This window comes from Globicephala melas, chromosome 13, assembly GCF_963455315.2.
Source record: "Globicephala melas chromosome 13, mGloMel1.2, whole genome shotgun sequence".
NCBI classification, from domain to species: Eukaryota; Metazoa; Chordata; class Mammalia; order Artiodactyla; family Delphinidae; genus Globicephala; species Globicephala melas.
In genome coordinates, this window is record NC_083326.1 from 29,300,038 (window position 1) to 29,320,891 (window position 20,854).

Genomic DNA, 20,854 nt, shown 5'->3' on the forward strand with positions numbered 1-20,854 from the left:
CTGCAGCTTTCTGGGCCGATGACTCACACCCTCCTTTTAATCGGGTGGGAGAAGCAGGCAGGAGACACACAGGGACTCAGTCAAAGCGCTGTTTGTTTTCGGAGGGTATCCTAGCCACGGGCCCGCCCCGCGGCTCCCATCTGCAGCGCGTGTTTATTTAACTTCTTTTCTTTCTCGCAGTTCCAATCATAAAGACGGAGCCCAGTGATGACTACGAGCCTGCCCTCACCTGTGGACCAATGAGCCAGGGCCTGAGTCCGCTCCCCAAGCCCTGCTACGGCCAGCCGCTCGCCCTGCCGCCTGACCCGGGCTCCTGCCTCGCGCCCGGCTTCCCGCCCCGTCCGCAGAGCAGCGCCAGCCCCGAGCTCCATGACCTCTCCTGCGCCCCCTACGGCCCGGCCACGGCCGGCCCGGGCCACGGCCCCCTCGGACTTCCGCGGCCAGTCGGCGGGGTCCTCGCCGGCCAGGAGGCGCCGAGACTCGCGGGCGTGCCTCCCGGGCCCCCCCAGCCGCCGCCCCCCGCCCCGCTGCAGCCACAGGTGAGTCCGTCGTCGAGTGGTAGCTGCTCCCCGGGGTGCCGGCCAGCGCTCTGTCCCCACAGTCCCTCCTCTCCGCTGCCGCCCGGGACCCAAGAGCCGACCCGCCTGCAGCCCTGCGGCCCCGCGCGCCCCCCCGGGACGGGCCACCAGCAGCAGCAGCCGTCCGAGGTTCCGAGCAGCGAGCCTGCAGCCGCCCGGCCCCTGCCAGCGCCCGAGGTGCGTGAGGACAGTAATCATAGTCTGGCCCCCATTCCCGTAACGGTCAAGCGAGAGCCTCAGGAGCTGGACCCGCTGGACCTGGACGACGGTAAGTGCTCGCGGGCAGGCGTGCGGCCAGCCTGGCGCCGTGGGCCCGCCGCGGCAGGAGGGGCGCGTGCACCAGCCGCCCAGCTGGGGCGGGCCTGGCGTGTGTCCTGCGGGACGCCCCTGCCGCCCTCAGTGGCCCCTGGCGGCCGGCAGTGTTGCCGCCAGCCAGCGGGGTCGCGCAGCTCTGCCCGGTGGGGGCCTGTGGCTGTCGACCCTCGGGTACACTGTCCACGGGGAGACACGGGGAGAGCTCGGGGCGCCCGGGTGTGCCGGCCCTGGCCGCGTGGAGCAAGCGCCCCCGGGAGCTGACGTGCCCTGTTAGGAGAGAAGACCGCCTGGCCTCGGCCGCGGCTCCAGCTTCTCGATTCCTAGTGTCCGAACCGCTTCTCTAGTCGCGTGAACCGTTTATGTATTCGCGCAGCTGAAAGTGAGCGACTGGCACCCTGTTTGGCTCATGAGAACATTTTAAGCACGTGACAGGCTTGTCGGAAGCTCAGTGATCAGGCGATGAGGTGCCGGTGGCTCCCTGGACCGGGGCTCGGGTCCCAGCGCGGCGCCGGACTCCATGGAGACGCGTTCAGGGTGATTTGGAAACCAGGCGTCCTCGAGACACCTGCAGTCAGGCTAATTCGTGTAAAAATCTGAGCCCCAAGGTCTTCCTATAAAATGAGAGCAGAAGGCACCTCGTCGAAGGATTGTTTTTCTCTTTCATTTGGGAAAAGGTGCCGGGGGCCCCGTGATCTGGTGGGTGAGAGGTCACCGGTGCTCTCGTGGGCCCTGCGTGGACGGTCCGTCCGTGTGGGCGCACAAAGCCAGCCTGGAACAAGGCAGCGAGAACCCGTCCCCCAGAGGAAGCCGCGCCGGGCTGGTCTCAGAACCTCTGCCTGAGGGGCCCCGGGACCACACGTGTGCCCCGAAAACAGCGGGCAGACGAGCGCCGTCGGCGGGTGCAGGGCCGGGAGAGCCCGTGGGGGACGGGGGCCCAAGCCCAGCCGTCTGCTCTCGCCCGAAAGCTGTGAGGCGGGGCAGGGCCTGGAGGAGGGAGACGGGCGCCTTCTGCGGCCCCCGCCCTGACTCCAGCGGGACCACGGCGGAGCTTGCTGGCGCAAAGCAGACCTGAGGGCCAGCGTCCAACCTCAGACACGGGCCTGCCTCGGCCGGACCCTGGGGTCAAAGGCGCCAGGGTGAGCGGGGGTGCGGAGCAGGGCCTCCTCCCGTCCTGACCGCCGTCCCGGTCCCATTGTGAGCGGAGGCGTCTGGTTAGGTGAGCCTGGCACCTCCTGGGCCGTGACCAAGCCCCTAAGGTTGCTGAGGGCCCAGAACGTGGTCCTCAAGGGAAGAGCCCCTGAACTCGGGGCGGTGCCTCTGAAAGCACGTCTGAGGGTGGGAGGGAGGGACCTGGCCTCTCTAGGGTCCCACCAGCACACCCTACAGAGGGGCCGCCTGCGTTTACAGAAGAAGGACACTTGAAAGCGTGTGGCCTTGATTCAGGAAAGAGCAGGGGAGGCCCTGGGAGGGGCCTCACTGCCCCCCGAGCAGACAGGGACCTGTGAGACCCTGAGGCCTGGGGTGGCCAAGCTGACGGGGTCCAGCCCTGTTGCTGGGCTGGGGGCTGCAGCCGGCGTTTCACCAGCAGGAAGGCCCCTGTGCTCCAGGCCCGCCTGCACCTGAGCGTCAGGCGGGGCGGCGAGCGGGGGCCCCGGGGGCACCTGCGGCCACTCCTGGGACAGCAGCTTCAGGGACTTGGTCCCGAAAGGATCCTCGTGGGCCCTGCTTTGTACTCAGCGGCCATCGCCCGGGCCAGCTGTCAACGCGGCCTTTCGGTTTTGGCCACGAGAGCGAAGTGACGTCGGTTTCCTTGGTCAGGATTGGGGTCACGGCGTGCGGCTTCCCCAGAAAGCGGTGAACGCGTGTCCGTGAACGTGCATGTATCTTCACACCACCCCCACGCGTGACGTTTCGGTGCCACCCTGCTCGTCCCCAGTTAAAGCCACGCCAGGGTGGAGCCCTGAGCGGCAAAGAGTAAATGCTGCCCTGGCCCCGTTCCGAGGGGCCCCGCCACGTCCCTGTGAGTGGACATCCCCTGCGTGGACGCTGCGCCCAGCGTCCCCCCGAGCGGTCTTTCCCAGAGGGAGGCCCCCGAGGTGGAGGGAGGCCTCGGGTGCACAAGCCGCGTGGCCGGGAGGCGGCCCCGCACGAGCCTGGCTTCCCTGCGGGGGGCTCTCGGGCCCGCGGGGTCGGTCTGAGCACACAGGCCGGAGGAACGGCCCTGGAAGTGGCCACTGAAAACTAAGGCTATGGGGCTTCTCTCCTGGAGTTGGAACCACACGCCTTCCGGTCAGGCGTCCGTCCCTGCGCAGGAAAGCAGTTCAAGTGTTTGTTGCTCGGTCTGAGCGGCTCAAGACTCCCCGCGTCCACAGGCAGTGAGCATAGAGAAGGGGCCCGGCTCTTGCTAGAAGGCTTGTAGTGGAAGCAGCAGGAAGCACATCTGTCCTCGTGAGCGGGTGGCCGGAGCTGTCAGCTGCGTGCCGGGGGGGCTCTTGGGGGACCTTGAGGCCACATCTCCGTGCTCACCGTGGTTCCTCCGCCTGGAACCCACTTGCTCACTTGCTTACAGGAGCTGTGACGTAGACACAGGTCAGTCCCTCGTAAGTCCTCGAAAGACCGCCTAGTGCAGAATAAAGGCCCACATGGTGGCGTGGGGACCTGAATCCCCAGCCTCCCCGGCCCAGGGGCTGAGGGGCTCCGGGGCAGGTTCTTACTGGTCCCTCCTGACGGGGATGGGGGGAGGGGTATGCCGGTGCCGTGGGGTGGGTGTGGGCCCCCGAGGTTCCTGTACAGCTTGGACGCCTTGAGTTGGCACCAGTGACCTGATCCTTGGCCGGTCCCACCATTAAACGTTTGTGGTTGAGGGGTTTGAAAGTTAGTTTGTTAAGAGGGATGATGTCCACACTCCCGCTTGTTCTGGGGGGAGGATGGCGTGCCTCGAGGGCGCGTGTACAGAGCGCGGCCCCCGAGGCCCGGGTGGGAGAGGGAGCCGGTCGGCCAGGCCGATCCCTGATTTAGAAAAGAGGCCCCTGTGAAAGGTTTGGAAGGGGGCCCGGGGAGGAGGGGGTCATCGCCTCAGTCTAAGGCACACGCGACTTTCCTTGTATGTCTGGGTTTTAGTTGGCAGCCCAGCCCAGGAAGGTGCAGAGAAGAGAAAATGGAGACGAGGGCGGAAAACTAAATCAGAAAACTAGACGCTGATTTCAAGTGACCTTGATGTTAAAAGGCAGAGACTTCATCGTTGTCATTTACACCCAGGGAGAGGCGAGTAGTTGGGGTGGCTGACGACAGGGACCAGGGAACAAGGACCAGGAGGGGGCGCAGGGGGAGGAGGGAGGGGGCGATTCAGGCTGTGCACGGCGGCCCCTCCCCAGGCCTCGTCTCAGCAGGACGGGGTAGCTGGTGCCAGGGGCCGCTGGCGGGTACGACCTGCTTGTCGCCTGGGCTTTGCCCCGAGAGCCGTGGCGCCGTTCCCCCAGGGCAGGAGGGACCAGCCGTGCACCACGGCTCACACAGCGAACTCAGCCCCGTGTCACTTGCAGGCACGCAGAGCCATTGCGCGTCACGACCCCAAGGTGACAGGTTAGGGGACATCCCGCTTGGCCCCGCCCCTCACCACCACCGCCCTCAGGGCTCTCAGAGGCTGATGGGAGCCGAGGCTGCAGTGACTCTGGCCCTTGCTTGCTTCGTGGGTGCAACCACTGAGTCAGGGGGCGATTGGGGTTCCTCGGGCTTGTTTGTGATGCTAATGGCGCCAGGTCTGTGAGGGGTGAGAGCTTATCTCACACGTGTTCTGGTTTTTTATTTGGGTTTTTTGCTTTCCAGGAACGTAGAATGAAAAAGGCAATAATAGGATATTATGTCCAGCTCCAGAGAGCCTGGGGCATCTGGGGCCCGTAAATGAACCATTTAGAGACCGCAAAGCAGCCGTGCCTTACGCGGGGGCCAGCTGCTCAGTCTGTGGAGTGGCTCCCCAGATGTGGCGGGTTAACGCACGTCCCACGTCTCCATTTACCTCGAGGAACAATTTGAGTGCACGAGGACTCGCCTCAGATGAACCCCAACTTGTCGATAGGGTTGCTTTTTTTTCAAGTTGTTTCTACTCTTCGGTTTTGTTTCAAAAGTGTCTGGACCATAAATAGTTCCCACTATGATTTATTCTTTAGTTCAACAACATGCGTGAAACATGCTCTCCACTCGGACTTCTCGATCGTGGCGGTTCCACGGCGCAGCTTTTCTTTTAAAAATTAGCTTATGGGCCTCATTTATTTTGAATGTAGATGAAATGTGTCATAAAAGCCACACGTGAGCCATTTCCGTGGTGTGACTTTTGGGACCCGCCCCTCGCAGAGCTGTGCTACGCGACCGCACAGCAGCAGCCCTCTCTGGGTGACGGGTTGTCCTTGACCGACACACGTGAGAATGTGGGCGGCTCACACACACGCGCACAGTAGTCCGTGTGCTGCTTGCGTACATCTGCTGGAAAGCCATCGTGAACGTCCCTGAAGCTCGCAGAGTTTATCCAGCCAGCGTTAACGTGAAGCGGCCCCGTTTTGCTGACGTGAGGATCCCCCTTTGCGACCCAAGCGACGGCTCCCGGGGTGTCGGTTTGTCTGCCACCGTAGCAGCCCCTCCGCGTCGTGCCCTGCCCGCCCTGTGGCCTCGGCCACGGTCGGCCCTTTCGGTCCCCTGCAGGGGCTCTCGGGTTTCCACAAGTCTAGATGTCATTAGAACAGCAAGCAGGTGGAGCAGGCGGCCAGGACCATGTCTGCCCCGCGTCTGGCTGTGCGTCCCCCGCGTCCCCCCTTCTTTCCTGAGCCTAGGCTGCTCTGGGGGAGGACACGGTGCTTTCCTCATGGAAAGTCTTACTAACCTGGCCCAGGGCCCGGCTCTGAGGCCTTCCCCGCTCCTGGTGATGATGGAAAGAGCCTGCCTTGCAGGTCAAACGCACGGGCTTGTTAACACCGCAGACGTGGGCTGCTACCCGGGGGCGGGAGGACGCATTCAGCCGTGCACGCGGTTCCTGAGGGTCAGTCCTTAAGGCCCGGGCCCCTGGGGTACCACCAGAGGCGGCGGATGCTGGTGGCGCGCTGACCCGCAGGCTTTATCTCCTGAGGTGGAGTCCACCGGGGCCCGGGCTGAAGCTGCCACCCGGAGGAGCGGAGCCCCCGCCCGCTCACTTCCACTTTGCCCACCCGGTGGCGGTGCGTGCCTCCCGGGCGCCAGAGTCCGTATGCACGGGGACTCGGGGCTGAGCTTCCAGGGCCGCTGTGCCTCCAAGTGGGTCAGACCGGTGTGCAGGCTTGGGCGCAAGTCTCTGCCTCGTCCCCGACTGGGTGGACCCGAGCGACAGCCAGTGAGTGGCGGGAGCGGTCGACCACTGTCAGCCCGCCACGGGCAGCGCTCGAGCACTGCGCGTCTGCTGCGCCCTGGGAGGTGTGTGCTCGCCGCTGCGGTGCGCTGCAGGGCAGCAGCCGTTAGGATCTGCCTCTGGCGGAGGAGGAGGGAAGGCAGGGACTGCTCTGAGGTGTCCGCTGAGTCAGGGCCTCTATAAATAGGGCACTGCCTTTGGCCCCGGGGACACAGCTTGCTAGGCTAGGACGTTTGAGAGTCTCCTGCAGCTCGTAAGACACTGCAGCTTAGGTGTCCGAGGTTCGGGGCGCCTCTCAGTTGCAGGATGTAGACGCTAGCTAGAAGCGTGGACTGCTTTGACTTCTAATCAGGTCTTCTCCAGCCCAATTATTTTCTGTGCACTTGGAGGGGAATTTGGTGGTTTGCTTTCAGCTAACATTCACCTTCTCCCTTAATCCTAGGTCTTAGCTGATTTCCTTCTGTAGATGGGAGAGCTGTTTGACGTTCTTAATTGGAGGGAAAGAAACAGGGGAGAAAGCGAGGGAAGAGCTGGAAAGGTCTTGTGGAACTAGAACCACTTAGGTCTACCTGGTGCCGGAAACACTGGCGACGGAAGCTGGCGCTCGGACCTGGCTGCGTGCGGGGCACTTGGGCGCCTCGTGGTGCGTTGTCTCCAGTCTCGGGCAGGCTGTGAGGGTGGGAGAGTGTTGGCAAGTGAGCGCGTCAGGACCGTGACGCAGTTTTCCAGTGTGGCAATACTTCTGCAGAGGCGAGCATCTTTCCAGGGGGATTTAATCAGCTCCGTCTCCCTTTCAGACCAGGTTGCACAACCTTGGCCTGGTCTCTGCGTTTTCTCTCTCTGATGCCATACATTTCAAAGCGCTTTCTCGCTGAAGAACAAGCACACCTGACAGATCCTCTCAGATCCGCGAGCCACACCTGGCACACGGCTGTATTGTGTTCACCAGAGCGTGAAGCCAGAAGGAAAGGTGTCCAGCAGCACAGGAGCCACGTTCAAACGCCCAGGTGATGCTGGACCATCAGGGCTTGGCGTCTCTTTGGGGAGAGTGGCGACCAGGGCCACAGGGGGCTACGACTCCCTCTGCGGGGTGCCTGCGCTTCCACGAGAGCCGCCAGGCGCGTGGCGGCCCTGCCCTGGACGCCACGCACAGGGCCAGCGCCGTGGGACTTCTAAGTGACCCCTGATACGAGTGCCCTCTTCACGTGGAGCCCCGAGGGACAGAGAGTACCTGGTGCAGCCGTCCATCACGTCCAGGCAGAGAAGAACCTGGAAAATTGCTATTGGAGTAACCGTCTTACCGTCGAGCTGAGAAGGCGGTTCCCAGTCCAACCTGACATCATTGCCAGCACACAGAAAACCCAAACGGCGAAACAGCACCTGTGTGTGGCCTTCGGCTCCTTCCAGAGTGACGTTTCCATACAGTCTCTGTTGACCTATTCAGCCTCACGGCAATCCTGTGAGGGGGCAAGACTGCCGATTCAGCCCCAGCGGACAAAGACGGAGGCCGCAGCTTAGAGAGAAACGTCACTCGACCTGCTCAGGACACAGCTGGTGAGTGACGGGACCAGGGACACCACCTTGACCCTCCAGTCCTGACTTCAACACTGTCTCTCTACTCTCAAGGCTGAGCTGTGTTATTGAGCTTTTTTTTAGCCCACTAGAGATGCAGTGAGCAAAGACTCCTGCGCAGAAGTCCAGCTTCCAGGTATGAATGGCCTTGCGAGCCAAAGAGAAGCTGGTATATTTTTTTCTTCATCAGAGAATCTCTGGTTATTAACTGAGGCACTTTTGATGACCCAAGAAGGACTGGAAGACAGGCAGGACTTCCAAAATGGTGGAGAGAGGACCTCACTGAGAGAGCACCTCCTAAAAATCAGTAAAAACAGTGACGAAACTTTCAAATCAATTATCCCAGAGTCTGAACATCAACCAGAGGCAGAAAAAACTGAAAAGCACTTATTCAAGGGAAACTGGACCTTGGTGACGAACGTGGGATCTGTGGTGCTGTAATTTGGGGCTACTCCCATGCCCCCTCCCCAGCTCCATGGAGTGTAGCTGTGAAAAGCCAGCAGCTTCACTGACAGTGAAGGAGATTGGCCTCTTTGGGGCTCTGTTAAAAAACCCCATCCCCACAGCACAGTCAGTCCTTTGACTGGTTGTGAAGCTCCCTGGAAAAGCCTCGTTCCCAGGGCAGCATAAAAAGTAGCAGATGGCTGGGGTCATCCTCATTGGAGCTGCCCAAGGCTGTGATCTCAATTAGGGCAAAGGAGCCTGGCCAAGCTAGGTGACCACAGGGGATTCTGAAAACCCCTGACATGCTCCTGGGGGTCTGGAAGACTGCACACGTGCACATGGATATGTGCACACTCAGGAAGGCCGCACGCATGCATGTGGGTGTGTGAACGCTCAGAAGACGTGGGCAAGGAGAGGGCCCAGCCGTTCACCTGTGGCTCCTTCACCTCGCGACTGTACGAACAGGAGTGAAGCCCAGGCTGACTGTGAACTGAGGGCGTGTCAGAGGCGGCCTCTGCACACATATCTCCTCGACAAAACGGGGAGGCCTAATGGTTCAAGGCATTCAGAGAAACCAGACTGATCCTTGAAGGATGCTAACCTGAGGGTGACCCCTAGGAAGCCAGGCTCAAAAATAAAAGCAAGACTTTTTTTAAAAAGTGGAACAGAACTTCGCAGCTACACACTGCAGAGATACAGAATCTATGGAATTAGTCCAGGAAAGTCACTAATCAAATAAGCAACAACTAAGGAAAAAAAAGAATCCAGCAATAACAACAAATCCTGGATGGGGGTGGGGTGGGGGAGGGAGCTGATTGCAGAGCTGCTGCAGTGTACTATCTCTAATGTCCAGTGTTCAACCAAAGAGTTATGAGACATGCAGAGAAACATGAAAATATGTCCCCCACACAGGGGAAGAAGCAACCGCACGCAGTGGGCAGTGTCCCTGAGCGGGCTCAGGTATCGGACTTCGTAGCAAAGCAAATCAGCCACCACAGAGATGCTCAAGGAACCAAAGGGAACTGCGTCTAGAGAATTAAAGGAAAGTGGGACAACTGTGTCTGACCAAATGGAGATACATTTTCTAAAAGAGCCAAGTAGAAATTCTAGAGTTGAAACATACAATAACTGAAATGAAAAAACATTAGAAGGGCTGAACAACATTTTGGAGCTGACAGCATAAAAGAATCAACAGACTTGAAGAAAAGTCAATAGGTTATCCAGTCTGAGGGATAGAAAGTAAGAAGATTAAAGAAAATTGAAGAAGTGAAACACCATCAGGCATACAAATGTGTGTATAATAAGAATCCAGAAAGAGAGAAGAAAGGGGTAGAAAAAGTATTTGAGGAAATAATGGTCAAAATCTTCCCAGATTGGAAGAAAAACATTGTAGACATCCCAAAAGGTCAACAAATTCCAAGTAGGATAAATTCAGAGAGTCACATCATAGCCAAACTGTCAAAAGTCAAAGAAAAAGAGACAGTTCTAAAAGCCACAAGAAAAAAACCAAGTCATCAGGTACAGTACGTGGAATCTTCAAAAAGATCAACAGCTGACTTCTCGTTAGCAATCATGGAAGCTGGAAAGCAGTGGGACAGCATCCTCGAAAGCGCTCAGAGAAAACGACTGGTGGCCAAGAAGTTTCTATCTAGCAAAACTAGCCTTAACAATAGAGGAGAAGTAAGCAAAGACGCCATAGAGAATGTAGCGCCGTCAGACCTGGCCTACGGAAAGTACCAAAGGGAGTCCTTCAGTAAGTAACTCAGGTCCACATGAAGAAGTAAAAAGCACTGGTAAAAGTAATTACAGAATTAAAAAAGCAACATCAGCATTCTAAGAAAGCATAAGACGATAATTAGAAACCTGTGTTGATGGGCGTATATAAAAATGTCATTTTTGTGACGATGATAGTAGAAAGGAAGGAGTAGGGAAGGAAGCTATATTGGAACGGTTTCTATATATTATTAGAAATTAGTATTAATCTGAAACAGATATTAAGTATACTGTAATCTCTGGAGGAGCCACTAAGAAAATGTTAAGAATATATGTAGTAAACAAAACAAAACAAGACCAAAAAAGCATTTAAATGATACACTGGAAGAAGTAAACTTAGACCCTTACCTCTCACCTTACACGAAAAAGTTAACTCAAAATTGATCATGGACTTAAATGTAAGAGCTAAAACAAAACTTTTAGGAGATAACATATGAGAAAATCTTTGAGACCTTGGATTAGGCGAAGATTCTTTTAGATATGACACCAAGAACACAGTCCATAACATTTAAAAATTGATAAATTAGACCTCATCAAAATTCAAGATGTTCGTGCTTCAAGAGATACCATTAAGAAAAAGAAAGACAAGGGAATTCCCTGGCAGTCCAGTGGTTAGGATTCAGCGCTTTCACCGCCAGGGCCTGGGTTCTACCCTGGGCAGGGAACTAAGATCCCACAAGCCATGCAGCACGTCCAGAAAAAGACAAGCAACATACGAGACGAACGTATGCTAAAGGGCTTATATTTAGAAAATGCAAAGAACACATATCTCAGTAATAAGATAAAAAGCCTCATCAAAAACTGGGTAAAAGATTTAAATAGACATTTCTCCGAGGAAGGTATATGAACGGCTAATAAATACATGAAGATATACTCAACATCATCAGTCACAGGGAATGCCAATGAGATACCATTGCATACCTGTAAAAAATAACAGAGACAATAGCAAATTTTGGAGAGGATGTGGAGAAACTGGAACCCTCACACATTACTGGTGGGGACACGAAACAGTGCAGCCACTTCGGCAGTGTCTCAAAAGTTGAACATACGTTTGCCCTAAGACCCAACAAGTCTGTGCTTAGGCGTCTGCCCAAGAGAAATGAACACACATGTATGTGCACACAAGGACTTGTGCACAAATGTTCTTAGCAGCATTATGTATAACATCCAAACACTTGAAACAACCTAAATGTCCAGCAACTAGGGAATAGATAGAAAACGTGTGACATACCCATACAATGGAGTATTATTCAGCCGGAAGGAGGAAGGAAGTACGAGTCATGCTAGGACATGGATGAACCTTGAAAACATCACACTGAATCGAAAGGCCAGACGCAGAAGACCATGTATTCTGGTTCCATTTGTATGAAGATGTCCAGAAAGGCAACTCTCCAGAAGCAGCCAGCAGCCTGGCTTGGGGATGTTTCTGGTCTGATCTCTTATGCAGGTTCATTAAGTACAGTTTTGTTAAAACGCGGAAGGAGAAAAGTGCTTTTCAAGCGAAGGCTTGTGTGTGCCGTGCACGTTCCCCTCTGTCCGTGGAACACGCGCAGCCCTCTTTCAGGAGTATTGGGAGAAAATTCTAATTCTGTGTTTATATGACGCGAACATAATGCTGATGGGAGAGCTTCTCTCGTGGAATAAAAATGTGTGTGCTTCTCGTTACTTACCTGTTTAGTTAAATTAAGGATTCTCTTCATCAAAACGTGGGCCGCATGCAGGACCAGCCCCAGACGTTTGCCAACCGTGGTGACGGGGGTTCTTCACGTCGGCTGGGCACACAAAATCTTGAGTCCCTTTACCTTTTTCAGTTTGAATTTTGACACAACGTCCTTCCTTCCTTCCAGATTATAATGTGGACTCTTCCACACAGTAAAGAACAAAGAAAGTCTATTCCCCCTTTTAAAACATCCGCCCTTATCAGGCCCGGGGGACCCGGCTAATCACAGCCTGGCCCTGGGACAATGAGCCAAGCTGGCGGGCCAGGCCCGCCCCCCCCAGGCCGCGGACGCTTATCGCTCCCAGAGCCCGGTGGCCAGCTTTCTTTTGTCCCGAAGCCGGGTAGACAGTGCTGGACACAGTCCTTAGCCGGGGCCTGGGAGGTTTTATCGGCCCAGCCTGCCCTCCCTCCCCACGAAGGCTGCCCCATCTCTGCCCTATCAGGCCCCACAGCCTGTTATTTCAAATACGCAGGAAGGGTGCCTGGAAGAGCCCTGGGCGACAGCTAGAAAGAGGCCTGGCAGGAGGGAAGAGGGGGAGATGCCGCCCGCCGGGGCGTCTGCAGCAGACAGGGGCCTCGGCTGTGAACCGCTGGCCCGACGGCTCCCTCTGCTGCCCTGCCGGGGGTAGGGGCTCCAGGGACAGCCCTGTTTCAAGGCCTGCCCCGTCCTTTCTCCATAAGGCGGCTTGGCTGGCCGGCTAGTCTCGAGTCTCTGCAGAGAGTTTCAGCAGAGATGAGAGCTGGGCCCCAGCAGAGGCCTCAGGAGCTGACATCTCGCCTCTGACTGCGTTTGAGGTCGGAGCGTCCTGTGCAGACACGTGCGGCGTCTGCTCAGCTCGGGGACCAAAGTCTAGGGAATGAGAAGGTCACCTAGTGAGGGGCGGGGAGAGCACCCTCCTTCCCCCTCCAGGGTTTTCTCTGGAATCGGTTTTTAGGGAGGAGCCCAGGTAAGACAGCTGGCATCCTCGAGTGTTTAGGGAGAGAAATGAGACGTAAGGGCATTTCCTCTTAATTACTGTCCCTGGGCGAGATTGGTCAGGGAGGGACACGGAGCGTGGCCACGTGTCGGGGCCGCTGTCCGGAGGGGAAGGCCTGCCGTGTGCTGCTGTTGGCACGGCTCCTTGCTTTCACAGCGTCAAACTTAGAATCGCCTTTATATGTGCGTTCCTTCTTTTTCCACAGTAGCTGTTGCCAGCAAGCTGTAAACTACCCTATATCACTCAGATTTAAGAACCTAAACTTTAAAGCAAATTAAACTCTTGTTGACATTGTAATAAAAATCAGAATGGAACCGGGCAGCTCAGGAGAAGCGAAGTCAGTTATTTTTGTGGATTTAAGATTGTTTTCTGGGATTCGCAGGCTCCCAGCGCAGCGGAGTGATTTCCTCTTGGCAGACGGTCGGAGCAGAAGAGGCGGTGGACGTGGCTGGAGCGCGGTGGCCGCGCGGGGCGCCACCTGGGTGTTTGCTCTGGCGTCGGCAGGGGCGCTTGCAGCCGCCCTGGAAAAGCCGCGGCCGGGCGGCTGGCCCGCGTTGGAGGCGGGGTGCTGCGCAGGCGGTTTTAATGCGCTTTAGTTTGAGGAAAGAGCTCAAATCCTGTTGTCAGAGTCTGTCTGTTAACTCGGCCTTCGTGCTGGACAGAAAGCCGCAGTTGGGAGCACAGGTCGTCGTCCTTCAGAGCTCGTCCACTGATCAGGCCGCGAAACGCAGAGCAGCTGCCGCCCCCAGCTGTAGCCTGCGATGTTCTTGTGACACTGTCCTTCCCTCTCTGGAAACGGTGATTTCCACTGGATCACATGCCAGCTTTCCATCCTGCGAGCAGTTTCCTGCCGTGACGCTGCGGAATCACAGAGCTGCAGGGAGACATGCGGATAGAAACTCCGCGATGGGTGAATGTGACAAGCTGGGTGGGCTCCCTGTGGATGGGCTTTGACCTGGGCTCGCGGGCAACCTCTCCCCAGCATCGCACTCCTGCCCTCACCTGCCGTGCCCTCTTCCGCATGGCGTCCTGTTTCTCTCTGCTTTCAAGGCCAGGTCGGCTCACGACCTCTGACTCATAAACAGGCCGACATCCACCGGCCACCACGGTCGGCTGGAGCTGTCCGATCACCACCGTTGCTAAGTCTTCAGAGCCGGCCTTGGGGTCACCCAGACCCCCTGGCTCCTACCTGCCCCGCCAGGACACGGCGACACAGAGGGCAGGAGCCGGGCCATGGGGCGCGAGCCTCGCTCCGCAGGCGGCGAGCACTTAACTAAGTGGTAGGAGGGTGAGGAGGAGACTTAAAAATGCAGGATGACATTCCTTCACGGAGCCCTTCACTGTCACTGGCTGGTTAGAGGACCCCCTGGATTTAGAAACATGTCCTGCTCACCACGGGGAATTTTACAGACACTTGTGGGATTTTTTAAGGAGTTTTCATCCCTTTGCTTGCATCAGTGATCTCCGCTGGACCAGGGCTTGCTAAATACACAGTGTTTTGATAAAACGTCTTGCCTGTGCTCTTGCGCAGGAAGCTTGTCCGGCAGCTCATGGAGCAGCGGACGGTGGCCAGCAGGGAAGGCGCGGAGCTCAGAGCCCCAGCTCCTGGCCTGAGACTCCTGTCACTTCATCTCGGATCTCTTCATGCCCTGTGACGGAAATGGGCCCCTGATTTATCCTTAAGCTCACTCTGAATCCCACGTGAAAGTCCAGCACAGCTCAGGCACAGCGATGACCCCTCAAGGTGCTGCCATAAGGCCTCGTTTATCTTCAGTCTGAGTTGACACTTACTGTGAACTAATGTTCTACATAGTTTGTTCTCTACGTACTGTTTCCTTTCTTTTTTTTTTTTAAGGACGTTATTTCAAGGCTTCTTCAGAAATCAAATTTAGATAAACAGAGAAGGAATTTAAATTTCCAAACACACAGCTCCGCCCCAGGGACAGGAAGATGATGTGCAGGTTACTGTGGTTGTAACTTCACAGCTGGGCAACCAGTGCTCTGAGGCCTGCGGGGCAGACCTTGCCCAGACTCAACCTCGGTGAGGCTCCTGCAAGGGATTAATTCAACCTTCAAAGACGACAGAACCCAACCAGTATTTGCAGATTGCTTGCTCTGCTCCGGCATCGCAGGGCTGTCGAGACACGTGATTGCATCAGACTCCTGACCCCTGCGAAGTTAGAGTGGGGTCTGGGAGAGCAGGTTAAACAGCTAAATAGTATTTACAATATAAACAACAATTCAGGATGACAAAGCAGGGCTCCAGACAGCGCCCGATTGGCTGCCTAGTAAATTACGGAGGCCAGTGATTCCAGCGCTCTTGCTTTTAGGTTTGAGGGACTTAGAGATCATTTCAGGAAGGACTTTGCAGAGATGGGAGCTAAGCCTCAGAGGCTGTCTTCTCTACCTCAACTGGCGTCTCTGTTTCACTTGGGAAATTCAGTGTCACTGGGCCTGAGGCCTCTGCAGGACACATTTCCAGCCCTGGGTTCCACGTCTGTCGAGTTCGGGAGCGGTCAATTATAGAACTTCCTCCAGAAACCGGCCTGTAAGACCCTTCCCACGGGGATGTGCCCCTGGTGCCCCCCACCCCCCGGGGGTCCCCGGTCCACAGGCCTGTGCGTCCTTTCCGGGTTCTTGCAAGTGTCGTTAGAAGCGGCTGGGCCGTTCCTCAGGCTGAGAAGTGGGCTTGGGGCAGGGCGGCTCTGCAGGGCTGCTCGTTTGGGTAAGCACCGGGGCACGGCGTCATTACATGAAGTCGATTGGAGTGCGTGCATGCCGGCCCTGCTGATTTGATTTAGAGCTAACGAAAGCTCCAGTGATGTGCAATTACAAGAAACTTAATGGCCCTTTATACTGAAGGCAGCTTCCATGGCACCTAATATACTTTGATGAATTGCTCATTACGTGCAGTGTTGGAATAGCTTCTGTAAAGATTCATAATTGGATAATCAATACAAAAATGCAGTCTTGGTTTTTGCCTTTTTCCTACCCCCAGGTCAGTGTGTCCTGAGGATTGTGGGGCCTGTCTCAGTTGCCCGAATTTTCTGACTCCTCGCCTCCCTGTCTATCGGCCTGTTTTTTCCAAATTTGCTAATTTTGAGTCATTTGCCGGCTTGGTATTGCACACTTTCTTCACGCCGTCTGTGGTTTTTCTGTTCAGATCTTTACCGAGTGAGCAAACAGGATCTGCTGTCGGTTGCTTTTGTCAGCATTCAGAGGTACAGCGTGACCCTCAAGGCGGCCTCGGAGCCGTGAGGAGGGGCAGACTGGCCGCACGGAGGCGGCGGCGGGAGTGGGCTGGCGTCTGGTCTCGGGGGAGCGGTCGGCACGGGCTGGGGGCTGCCCGGGGGGCGGGTGGGCTGCAGGCACGGGCCCTGCGCACCCTCCGTGACGTCCGTCCTGCGCCTACTCGCGCCGGCCGCGGGTGGGGCGCTGGGCGCTTGGCCGGCACTGGCGCTTGGTGCGCAGGTGACCCGTGCGAGCGGGCGGACGGGGCGGCCGCCACGTTCAGGACCCGGACGGTGGAGCCCAGGAGAAGGCTGGGGCCCTGCTACCGCGTGGCGGCCATGTCTGAGTCCGTAGGGACGGCGTGGGAGCCGGGAGCGTGCACCCGCACCCCTGACGGCGCGCGGGGGTGCGCAGGGCTCCTGAGGCCATGGTTTGGACCTTTTGCTGAAATTGAACTGGAGGCGCTGTCCTGTGAACAGCCAAGGTGTCCACGCCGCGCCCCCGCTGCCGGCCTTGCCCCGAGCCACCGGGCCCCGAAATTCTTAGTTGTCCTTCCAGAGCCGCCCCGACGATGCCGGGCCCGGACGACACCCACGCCCGGACTGTCCTCCTTAGCCGCGGAGGGCGAGCGCTGCTCTGGGCAGGGACGTGGGAAGGGCCCAGGGCGGCGTCTGCTCCCACAGCCGAGGCCTTGCGGTCCCAGCGCTCTCAGAGCTGGAGCCCTGACGGACGCACGGCCCTAGTGGGCCTGAGGCCCCGCGCATGCGGGGAGGACGGCGGAGGATGGTGCGCTCGCGCGACCCCGCAGGGAACAGTGAGGCCCGGTCGTCGGCTCGCGGCCCTCTCCCCTCCCCCCGCGGCCTGTGCACCCTAAGTGGAGGTGGTCTCGCAGGAATTCAGTCTAGGAAACGGGGAGTTGCACCAATAATAATTTAAAGTACTGCTTTAAAAGCAGTATCGCCTGCAAACTATACCAATACAAGTGACAATCTCTGCGCGTTACTTCAGTTCTTTTCTCAACGCCCCGGAGGAGCCGGGCTGCGCCCAGTGGCCGAGCGCAGCTGTGCCCTCCCTGGGCTGCCCAGGGCCTGTGGTGCAGCACCTCTTCTCAACGATTTGAACGATAGCTTAGAATATTTTGAAGGTGAGAAGAGTGTGCTTTTCTGTCCACAGGGGTGTAGGCGTGGCCTTTACGGCAGCAGCTCTGGAAAATTGTCTTTAAGGTAAATCTCTTGTGTGGTACCGAAGGCTTCCTGTCTGCCCCCTGTCCATCCCCCAACTAGCCCAGGGACCCCCAGACTCTCGTGGGCTCAAATGCAGTCTTCGGGGATCTACTTAGAACGTTCAGTGGGTCTGGGTGGGCCTAAGCGTTGGCATCCTCCCAGCTCAGGCGGCACGAGGACCTGGCCTGGGCAGCGGGCATGGCCGGGGGTGGGGAGTGGGGGTGATGGCCGGGCAGAGCGCGGGGCCCTCGTGTCCCTGTCGCTGCAGGACCGTGGGTGCTGAGCCAGCCCGTCCCCAGCTTCTCTCTGATCGTGGTGCTGTTGCTGAATTATGAAAATTCCAGATGTCTGCTGGGGCAGAATGGACAGCGTAAAGGGTCCCGCAGCCCCTCACCCTGATTCAAGGCCGGGTGCGGGGGGGTAGTAGGGCACTGTCACTGCATCTGCCACCTCGTGCCGAGATGTTTAAAAATCAGTCCCGGACTCGCATCTTTCACCCTGTGTCCCCCAGACACGGGCATCCTTTTTGTTTTTTCCATTTGTTTTGGCTGCGCTGGGTCTTCGTTGTGGTGCGCGGGCTTCTTATTGCGGTGGCTTCTCTTGTTGCGGAGCACGGGCTCTAGGTGTGCGGGCATCAGTAGTTGTGGCTCGTAGCCTCAGTAGTTGTGGCGTGCAGGCTCAGTAGTTGTGTTGCACGGGCTTAGTTACTCCGTGGCATGTGGGGTCTTCCCAGACCAGGGCTCGAACCCGTGTCCATTGCATTGGCAGGCGGATTCTTAGCCACTGCGCTGCCAGGGAAGTCCGACAGGCGTCCTTTTAAATGGCCATTTTTTGACACGATCACACCTAACAGAACTACCGATGATGCTCGGGTGAGGTGAGGGTTTAGTTCAAGGTCACGGTTAGCTTTGAGGTGTGGTTTCTTTTCCTGCGAACCCAGCGTCTTCCTGTGCTTCCTTCACGAGCAGCATCTTCTGACCAAAACTGGCGCCAGGTGGGGGGTCGGGTCCCACGGGGGCCCAAGTGCCCCAGACTCGGAGTGGGCGTGTCTGACCTCACTGTCCCTTCTGACGCCCCACAAAGTAAGACCAGCCACGTGGTGTGTGTCTTGGGCCTTAGGGCGCCCTGACGTCACGTGCCCGCCACCAGAGCAGGGCCTGTGCTCCCGCAGCCGGGTGACGGGGGCAAACCTGCCAGCCCACGGTGGCTCCTCGTCCGCGTGCATTTATTCTATTTTGTTTTTTAATTAAAGTGCTTTTAAATTTGTTATTTATCCAACTCTGTTAATTGTTGGAATAGGAATTTCATCACTGGGGCAGCGTGGTTTCTAGCGGCACAGAGCAGGCCCTGGAAAAATGCTTGTTGGTGATTTAATGACCCCAGCGAGTAAAGCAGAGTGAGTTTGGCACAGATGAAATAATGGCGCCGGTCACATGGAAAGCATTCACTGGCACACACCAGTGGGAGGGGGGACGAGCCAGGGGACCCTCCCGGTCAGGTGGCCGCCCCCTCCCCACGGGCCCTGGAGTTTCCACGCGGGGCGTTTGCGCTATTTGGCGTATTCAGGCTAAATAAGGAAGCAGCCACGGAGGTAGGACAATTATTCTGTTTTAATGGCTGGCAGCTCCACCTAACAATGGTGTCCATCAGAGCCAAGCCTGCATCCAGCTGGGAGGGTCATATTTTATTAAAACCGTGACTTGTCGTCATCCAGTCCCTCCGCTGTCCCATTCTCTCCTTCCAAAAATAGCAGGCCCCGTGGCAGTGGCTTATTATGATTAAAAAGATAAAAATAAGTGAAGGCTGAAATAGGTCCAGGACACCCGAGGTAACACGAGAACTTACTTTTTAATGAAACTTGAGAAACTGTTTTATTTTCCACTGCTTCACAAAGCATCTCTGGAAAAAAAAAAGAAAAGCAGAAAAGGATTTTAGTGATGTTGCAACTCTGCATTTTCAGAATTACAGCAGTTGTGATGCGCTCGTGGCAAAATCACCATTTTCAGCCCAGAGTCTCATGGAGGCAGCGCCTCCCGAGGTGGGTGGGCAGGGGCGGCTGGTGGACCAGATGCGGCCACACTGTGGACACAGAGGCCACCGGACCGGGGAGACGACTGACCCGGGCCCACCTGTGGGGAGGCGGACTTGCCAGGAGGCCGCCTCTTCCCAAGACACTAAACACCCACACGGGAGCCACGACCTCACGTTTCCTGCACCTGAGCTGACGCCCCCTCCCAGTGGCACCGGAGCACGTGCTTCCCTGGCTGTGCCCTGATCTCTGAATTGCGGCTTTAATCGTGTTGAACCTCGGCTTAGCTCACGTCCACTTTGCTCCCCGAAGTGAGACCTGAGTGTAAATTCGCAGTGCAAGCGGGGACGGCGTGTGTCCTCACCTGGGGCACGTGTGTCCCAGCGGTAACAGAGTCGCCGCAGTGACGGTCCGTACGTCCATTAGGATTCTCAGCCACCACCAAGGGGCTTCCTTATCCAAGAATTGTTAGATCTGCAGGCTTAGCGCAGCACATGGCATCTGGAGACTTCCTAGAAGTTAGCTCTTTAAGAAGAGGTTTGGCCTGAGACATCCTTACTTCTGTCCACCCAAATTATCATCCTCTCAGGTTACAATACTAACTTCAGCCAAAGGTGTATTTTCTGGGAAAGTTAGCAACTAGTTTTTTTAATTATCTTTTAGTTATAAGAATGGGAAAGAATGTCCTTCCTGTTTTGTTTTGCTCTTCAAAAAGCTATTCTGGCTTTCCCTTAAAAATAGAAATGTTTCTGATGACTTGTCCTCTGGAAGAATACGCATTTTTCTGTCCCTCGGAGGAAAGTGGAGGCAAGTAACAGCAGCTTTTGTGCCGTGCGTTTATTTCCGTAGAGTGTTTAATTTGATGGTGAGCTCTGACGGAAAGAATCGTGGTACCTCATGCAGCGTGTGGTGGTGTGTTGGAACGGGGATGGGGACAGAGCTCTACGGGGCCCGCAGTGGAATCGCCAAGACCTTCTTTGGTCCCTGCATTGCTCTTGTTTAAAGGACATCGATGCTTTAAAGAAATCGTTCTCTCCGTGAAAGCAGCATCGCAGAACGTTGTAAAGCCAGAGATGGAAAGAATGACAGTATCCCTGCTGGGCTGGCTGGTTTACTAAGTAGCAGTAGATAAATACTGTTAGTTTTTAAAAATTCGTAGTACAGTTCATTTCCTTATTGGAACTGACATAACTGTTGGAAAAGAGAAAGACGCTTTAAAGTGTGTTGTACGTAGTTAAGTATGTAATCGTGGAATTTGGCTAGTGTGATAAGCTGTATCAACAAATACGTTTTTTTTTTAATTCACACAAAGGTATTATTTATAAAGTATGGTCCTTATCCGAGTTAATTAAGCTTTTTTTTTTCTAAGCGAGGATTAAACAGTGTGGCTAGGTTAACACTGCTGAACTAGATTTCTTATTCTCTAACCTCAAGCCCAGGCCTGAGAAACTAGGATGGTGTCTGTGTGAAGGCCAGCCGGAAGGTTCTAGCACCTGCTTCTCCTGGCGCTTCCTTCCCCAAGCCCCGCAGGCAGGGCCACGTCTCTGCTGGGGTCCCGACAAGGGAAAGGGACAGAGCCCACCGCCCGCTCCCAGCCTGGGGCCAGGCACAGGCAGCTTTC

At 56.3% G+C, this 20,854-nt stretch overlaps 1 protein-coding gene across 1 annotated transcript in view; it reads left to right on the forward strand.

Moving 5' to 3' along the window:
• Positions 1-20,854, forward strand: part of NFATC1 (nuclear factor of activated T cells 1) — a 98,528-nt gene that overhangs the window by 67,180 nt on the left and 10,494 nt on the right. Inside the window, exon 9 of the mRNA XM_070046953.1 lies at positions 181-539. Coding sequence (XP_069903054.1) covers positions 181-539 — 359 coding nt within the window. The remainder of the gene's footprint in view (positions 1-180; positions 540-20,854) is intronic.